General features: G+C 49.2%; 1 protein-coding gene across 2 annotated transcripts in view; it reads right to left on the bottom strand.

Annotated features, from left to right (window-relative positions):
* Window positions 1-291: 291 nt before the first annotated feature.
* LOC126278478 (mucin-5AC-like) overlaps window positions 292-8,362 on the bottom strand; it is a 92,241-nt gene continuing 84,170 nt past the window's right edge. For both annotated transcript variants that reach the window (XM_049978626.1, XM_049978625.1), the window contains exon 5: window positions 292-702. In XM_049978626.1, coding sequence (XP_049834583.1) covers window positions 390-702 — 313 coding nt within the window. In that variant the 3' untranslated portion in view covers window positions 292-389. The remainder of the gene's footprint in view (window positions 703-8,362) is intronic.

Below are 8,362 nucleotides of genomic sequence, written 5' to 3'. Positions count from 1 at the left end.
CCAATGGCACTCGAGTTTTCAAAACTCGAAAGGTCTCGCATGTGCACAAGGCACACGGAAAGGGCATTTTATTTCAGTCAGTAGCGGGTTAGGATGTGGATAAGACCTCTGAACAAGCTACAGCCTCTCTCGAAAATGTCCTCCGCAGATGGGGACGAAACATTGGGATTCAACAAGGAACTCATCTGGGCACTGCATTATAGTACGGAATATTTCAATAAGTGTAACTACAGCATTGCTCCGTTTTGGATGACCTTTGTGATAGAAGGTGTGCAATATGAGAAACGTAAACAGATTTTATAACGTATTTATTCGTAACAGGTTGCTGTTGATTGTGAAGAGCTAGAGAGGTCTTCCAGAGATACACTTGACTTCGTCAGGGCGCCACGTTAGCAGAAGCCAAACTCACAGCTGCTGTGCACGGGGTTGTAGTAGGTGCCGTAGGGGCAGGCAGCGTGCATCCACGTCCTGTACTCGCTGCACTCGTAGTAGCGTGTGCAGTCATCTGGGTCGGCGACCCTGATCAGTGGCGGCGAGCAGGGGGTTCCTGGGATGGGGGCGGAGCTGGCTGTGGTGGTGCTGGTGGGAGCGGGGGTGGGAGTGGGAGGGGCTGGCGTGGTCGTGGTCGTGGTCGTGGTTGTGGTAGTGGTCGCCGTCGTGGCCGCTCCTGTGCTAGATGTTGGCGATGTAGGGTCGACGCAGCTGAAATGAATGATTTATTTATTTAGCAGCTTTTGATGTACATACAGGGTATGCTGGTTAAACGCATCAGAATATAAAATGTAATAACATGAGAAGTAATTGAGATATTCGTTGACTGTGAGTTTCCCCAAGTATGGTAACTCAAATTGTTACCGTATTCACACCTAATACACCTGGATATGGGCACCATTAGTGGTGCGACAGACATCTGATCGGTATTCCACTACTCCCCAGGTGTTCTGCAACACTGCAGGCGTAACATTTTCTAAGCTGCACGAATGCGATGACGCAGATCTGGTAGATAGCAAGTTAGTGTTTGATACACGCGATTCCTGGTGAACCGCCACAGAAAAAAAATCAGGTGTCTGGGCTTCTAGGGGGGCAAGCAATCGGTGGAATACATTCACAGTCCAGCAATTTGGAAACTAACGATCCAAGAACATCCTGTAATGTTCGCAAAATGGTATGATGAGCATCTCGTTGAAAGATCAGGTCACGAAGAAGTTGTGGCACAGCATACAGTTCTAACATGTCTACGTACGTTGTTGCAATAACTGTAGGCTCTGCAATGAAGAATGGGCGTATAACCCTGTTTTTCACAAATCCACAGCATGCATTCACTTTCAGAGAGTCACGTTCACACTCTAACACTACATGGGAGGGAGGGAGGGGGGGAGTAAGGCACAGTTCCCAACATATGGCACATGTGCGTGTTTACCGTGCCAGAAGTATTGAAGTCAGCATCGTTCGAAAAAGAGACGAAATTGATGAATGCCTAGTTTTCACCCATTCTTGCCCGAACTCTCTCCGCGAATGCCTTCCATCGGGGCATGTCCTTAGCCTTGATTTTGTGACGAAGCTGCAGCTTGTACGCCTGTAGGCGCAACCTTTTATGGACGACACAGTGTACTGTCGAACGAGGTGACTGCCATTGACTACTTGTTTGTAGGGTTGACTTATGAGGACTCCGCTGGAAAGACGTACGGATTAGTTCAATAGTAGCCTGTGGAACTGCGTACTCACGTGGTGACCCAACACCGAAACAAACTCCCAGTTTCCAGAAGCCGCTTGTTCCATTTGTTGATTGTTACGTAAGTGGGAACGTCCTCAGTTAGTCGCAGTCCATACCCATGTCGAAAACGACGTTGTATCAGTGTAAGGGTCGTTAGCTAGGCGAGAGGAAGCACACAGAACACCTACAGCTGTGCAGTCCACATGGCTTCTGATGTGTGATTACGTGAACAAAGCAGTTACGTGTACAAGCACACGGTACCAACTGCCGGGAGCGGACACAGAACACATCTGGAGTTCCCTTATCTGTAGAAGCAGACCGCCAATAAGTATCTCAATTATGTCTCAAGCTACTGCATTCTATGTTGTTATATTTTTAACCTGGACAGCATGTAATAGGTTTAGATGTAACTATATATTTGCATTGTCATCCTTACAAAATTATATTCATATACACTATTTAATTATAACAGGTATATCATTTTTAAATACAATAACACAACAGATAGTTGCACATTTTCTATCTACTGTACAATCTCCCGATACACGTTACAATTTTAATACATCACAAAGAAGTTCATATCTTCTATTTACCATCCATCTGCCTATACACATATTATTTCTGTTACATTGTACACCTACTTTCATTTGTATTCACTGACTGAATATAAAGCACTTTCTACAAGCAATAGTTTTATCGTTCCCTTACATATCTCTTTCAAACTGATGCCTGGAATATGAAGTGAGAAGCAGTTACACAGTTCAGTTGCCGTGCTATCTGAGTAACCGGCGTGGCCCAAGTACATATTTTTTTATAATTCTATTAATCACTCGATTCCTTCTCCTCTTTCTGTCCATCTCCTCCTACTACATCTCCCTCCCCACCTCCTCCACTCATAACTCTGTCAATCCCCTCCTCTGCCTCATTTTGTCCAACGGCTGCTCCCTCCTCTCTGTCATTCTTCTCCTACTCCTTCTCCCTGCACACCTTCTCCACCCATCACTCTGTCCATCCCCTCCTCCCCCTCCCTTTGTCCTTCAGCTACTCCCTCCTCTCCCTGTGCATCTTCACCTACAACTTCTCCCTGCCCACCTTCTCCACCCATCACTCTGTCCATCCCCTCCTTCCCCTCCCTTTGACCATCAGCTGCTCCCTCCTCTCTCTGTACATCTCCTATTCCTCCATGCCCACCTCCTCAGCCCATCACACTGCATATCCCCTCCTCAACCTCCCTTTGTATATCGGCTGCTCCCGCCTCCCACTGTCTGTCATCTCCTACTGCTCCTGGTCCACCTCCTCCACTCATCACTCTGTCCATCCCCTTCTCCCCCTCCCTTTTCCCATTGGCTGTTCCCTCATTTCTCTCTGTCATTCTTCTCCTATTCCTTCTCCCTGACCACCTTCTCCACCCATCACTCTGTCCATCCCCTCCTCCCCCTTCCTTTATCCATTGGCTGCTCCCTCCTCTCTCTGTCCATCTTCACATATTCCTACTTGCCCACCTCCTCCACTCACCACTCTGTCCATCCCCTCCTCCTCCTCCCTTTGTCCATCGGCTGCTAATCCTCACTCTGTCCATCCTCTCCTACTCCTCCCCGCCCACCTCCTCCACTCATCACTCTGTCCATCAAATCCGCCATCAGCTACTCCCTCCTCTCTCTGTCATTCTTCTCCTACTCCTTCTCCCTGCCCACCTTCTCCACCCATCACCCTGTCCATCACCTCCTCCCCCTCCCTCTGTCCATGGGCTGCTCCCTCCTCTCTGTCCATCTTCTCCTACTCCTCTCTTCCCACCTCCTCCACTCACCACTCTGTCCATCCCCTCCTCCTCCTCCCATTGTCCATCAGCTGCTTCCTCCTCTGTCCATCTTCTCCTACTCCTCCCTGCACACCTCCTCCACTCATCACTCTGTCCACCCCCTCCTCCCCCTCCCTTTGTCAATCGGCTGCTCCCTCATCTCTCAGTCACTCTTTTCCTACTCCTTCTCCCTGTCCACCTCCTCCACTCTTCGCTCTGTCCATCCCCTCGTCCCCTTCCTTTGTCCATCAGTTGCTCCCTCCTCTCTCTGCCTATCTTCCCATACTCCTCCCTGCCCACCTCATCCACTCATCACTCAGTCCATCCCCTCATCCCCCTCCCTTGGTCCATAGGCTGCTCCCTCCTCTCTCTGTCCATCTCCTCCTACTCATTCTATCTGCACACCTCCACCCATCACTCTGTCCATCCCCTCTTCCCAGTCCCTTTGTCCATTGGCTGATCCCTCCTCTCTCTGTCCATCTTCTCCTATTCATACATGCCCACCTCCTCCACTCACCACTCTGTCCATCCCCTCCTCCCCCTCCCTTTATCCATCAGCTGCTTCCTCCTCTCTCTATCCACCTTCACCTACAACTTCTCCCTGCCCACCTTCGCCACCCATCACTCTGTCCATCCCCTCCTTCCCCTCCCTTTGACCATCGGCTGCTCCCTCCTCTCTCTGTACATCTCCTATTCCTCCATGCCCACCTCCTCAGCCCATCACACTGTATATCCCCTCCTCAACCTCCCTTTGCCTATCGGCTGCTCCCGCCTCCCACTGTCCGTCATCTCCTACTGCTCCTGGTCCACCTCCTCCACTCATCACTCTGTCCATCCCCTTCTCCCCCTCCCTTTTCCCATCGTCTGCTCCCTCCTCTCTCTGTCACTGTTTTCCTACTCCTTCTCCCTGCCCACCTCCTCCACCCATCGCTCTGTCCATCCCCTCCTCCCCTTCCTTTGTCCATCGGTTGCTCCCTCATCTCTCTGTCCATCTTCACCTACTCCTCCCTGTACACCTCCTTCACACATCACTCTGTCCATCCCCTCCCTTTGTCCATCGGCTTCTCTCTCCTTTCTCTGTCACTCTTTTCCTACTCCTTCTCCCTGCCCACCTCCTCCACCCATCGCTCTGTCCATCCCTTGCTCCCCCTCCCTTTGTTCACCGGCTGCTCCCTCCTCTCTCTGTCCATCTTCTCCTACTCTTCTCTTCCCACCTCCTCTACTCACCACTCTGTCCATCCCCTCTTCCCCCTCCCTTTGTCCATCGGCTGCTCCCTCCTCTCTCTGTCACTCTTTTTCTACTCCTTCTCGCTTCCCAACTCCTCCACACATCACTCTGTGCATCCCCTCTTTCCCCTCCTTTGTCCATCGGCTGCTCACTCTCCTCTCTTTCCATCTCCTCCTAGTCCTTCTGCCCGCCCATTTCCTCCACCCATCATGTAAAAATTTTGTAGCAAGTCACCAAGTGCCTTTGTTCTCAAATACTTAACAGTGCGGATACTAGCTATACAAAGGATCAACGAGGATCGTCGCCAAACGGTCGACCAAATTTCATCAGAGACAGGAAACAGTTGGGGCTCGTGCCAGCGGATTTTGAGTGAGGATTTGCACATGAGACATGTTGCTGCTAAATTTGTTCCGCGCCTTCTCACACAGGAGCAAAAAACCATCCGCATGAATGTGTGTCAGGACTCGAAAACATAGATTTCACGTGATCCAAACTTCTTGAACAAAGTCATTACAGGGGATGAGAGTTGGTGTTACGGGTAGAACCCCGAACCCAAGCCAGTGGAGGACTCCGATCTGACTCAGACCAAAAAAGCAAGGCAAGTGAGGTCAAATGTGAAGACGATGATCATTGTCTTTTTTGATGTTCGTCGAATAGTGCATCGGGAATTTGTACCCCCTGGCCAGACTGTTAACCAGCACTTTTACTTGGATGTTTTAAAGCGTCTGCGAGAGGATGTGGGGAGGAAACGCCCGGAACTTTGGCGATCAGATGACTGGTTTCTGCATCACGACAACGCTCCAGCACACACGGCCTTACGAGTGACCCACTATTTGGTATCTCAGAGGTGGTCTGTCGTTCCCCACGCTCCGTATTAGCCGGACCTAGCCCCGTCCGACTTTTTCCTATTTCCACGAATGAAAAAAACGCTAAAAGGGGAGAGTTATGACGATGTGGAGGCGGTAAAAACAGCTTCGCAAAGGACACTGGACAACATCAAACTTGAAGAGTTCCAAACATGCTTCCAACAGTGGGAAAAGAGACTTGACAAGTGCATCGCATGTAATGGAGAGTATTTTGAAGGTGATTGAAGTAATTTTGTAGAAAGGATCATCATTAAATTTTTATGACAACAATCCTGTTTCTTTTGGGTCCCCCTCGTACGCACTCCAACGGACGGCACACAGGTGTTCCTCAGCTTGCGTCCGAGACGTCCAACATGAGTGTCTTCATGAAGGATCGCGCCATGCTGGTAAAGCTCTTTTACATGAACGGTGACTGTGCGCCAGTAGCCCTGTAGGAGCTCCGCTCACTAAAACGTATGAACAAAGACGTTAGTTCGATGTCTGCTAAGGGTCTGGAAAAAATAATTGCAAAAATCGAAAAGACAGGTTCTTTTGAAGTAGAATGAGGCAGAGGGAGGAAAGCCACAGCATTGCAGGAGGGGCCGAGCGGCGGTGTGTAAACATACAGCACACGGGTAATTGCCCGAACGTTGGACATGCCTGTGAAAACGATGCACAAAATGATGCCAAACATCCTGCATTGCTATCCATACAAAATCACCCGTGTTCGGGACTTGATTCCTGCTGACTTGACAGCAAGACAGGAGTTCGCTCTGGAATACTTGCTCACGTGGAAGTGAACAATAGGTGGCCGTGGAACATTCCGTGAACAGTCGAAGCCCATTTTCATCTCCAAGGACATGCCGATATACAGAGCTGCAGAACGTGGGCAAGGGAAAATCCGTGTGCACATCATCCAGTACCAGTTCATTCTGCTAAGGTGTCTGTGCGGTGCTGGTTGACGGCATCGTTTGTCACAGAGTTGTACTTTTTTTGAGGAGATGAATCTTGCGGGTCCTGTTACCTGTAGCGTCATTGGTAAACGCTATGAGAGTCTTTTGGGCACCAACGTGTTTCCAACCCTTGAACACCGTGCGTGTGGGAGTAGGATCATTTTTATGTAAGAGGGCGTACCTCCGCACATTGCACAGCCAGTGAAACGGTTGCTGAAGATCCATTTCGGAAATGCTAGAATTATCAGCCGTCATTTCCCTACAACCTGGTCGTCCACATCGCCCAGTTTTAATCCCTTTGACTCCTGGTAGTGGACCGGTCTGAAAGATGTTGTGTTTAGTTCTCCAATTACGAACGTAGGTGTACTGGCACGCATTGCGCAAGCATCCTGAACGCAATCCACTGAGACACTCCGCTCCCTTGTGGAAGATGGTGTTTCTCGATTTCAACTTGTTGCAGAAAACGGTGGACAGCATACTGAACACGTCTTGTGCCAGTCTCATGACAACCAGAAACGGATGCGGTTTGGCTTTGTGTGCGCTTTTTGGCCCCAGGTCAATTACAAACAGTTGTCGTTTGCTTTTTACGCGGTTTTTGGCATCAGAACAATTAAAAACCGATGTGGTACGAACTTTCCATGGTGTATGGGCTAACCAAACAGTGGAGAAACTGTTAACTGCCGGACTTGTGGAGTGATGCACATTGAACAGAACGGATGATGTAAAGCGCACCTCAAACCATAGCCGAAGTATTGCGATTTATCTGTCATTTATAGCCGGCCCCATTCACGTTAAGACATTTACAACGCCATCTATTGATAAAATTTTCGTAAATTTTTTTTTGTTCCATGACGTTTCCCACTGCGCCACTAACACACTGTTAGAATTTGACGTCATTCTGAGCAGTGGTTCTCTTCCCACAGCATTTTGAAACTGGAACTTTAATTATGGGCAGCAGAATAGTTCCGCATTTGGCTTCAAATGCCTACTCTCTAACTTTTCTCGATAGCATTTCGTGAAAAGACGTTTTTCTTGAATCGATTCCCATTTGTGCTCGTGAGGCATCCCCGTAATACTCACATGTTGGCAGAACCTAACGGTAACAAGTCTAGCAGCCCGACCCTGAATTTCTTCTATGTCTTCCTTCAACCCTACGTGGTGGGGATCGCAAACATTCGAACAGTACTCAAGAACGCCGCGTTGGGTAGGCCCATTGTCACAGTCCGCGCGGCTTTCCCCGGGGAGGTTCGAGACCCCCCTTGATCATGGGTGTATGTGTTGTCCTTAGCGTAAGTTAGAAACCATGGACCTTGCCGTTGGTGGGGAGGCTTGCGTGCCTCAATGATACAGATGGCCGTACCGTAGGTGCAAGCACAACTGAGGGGTATCTGTTGAGAGGCCAGACATACGTGTGGTTCCTGAAGAGGGGCAGCAGCCTTTTCAGTAGTTGCAGGGGCAACAGTCTGGACGATTGACTGATCTGGCCTTGTAACATTAACCAAAACGGCCTTGCTGTGCTGGTACTGCGAACGGCTGAAAGCAAGGGGAAACTACAGCCGTAATTTTTCCCAAGGGCATGCAGCTTTACTGTATGGTTAAATGATGATGGCGTCCTCTTGGGTAAAATATTCCGGAGGTAAAATAGTCCCCCATTCGGATCTCAGGGCGGGGACTACTCAAGAAGACGTCGTTATCAGGAGAAACTAAACTGGCATTCTACGGATCGGAGCGTCGAATGTCAGATCCATTAATCGAGCAGGTAGGTTAGAAAATTTAAAAAGGAATATGGATAGGTTAAAGTTAGATATAGTGAGAATTAGTGAA

This window comes from Schistocerca gregaria, chromosome 6, assembly GCF_023897955.1.
Source record: "Schistocerca gregaria isolate iqSchGreg1 chromosome 6, iqSchGreg1.2, whole genome shotgun sequence".
In the NCBI taxonomy this organism is placed as follows: domain Eukaryota; kingdom Metazoa; phylum Arthropoda; class Insecta; order Orthoptera; family Acrididae; genus Schistocerca; species Schistocerca gregaria.
This window is presented reverse-complemented; position numbering and strand designations above follow the sequence as displayed.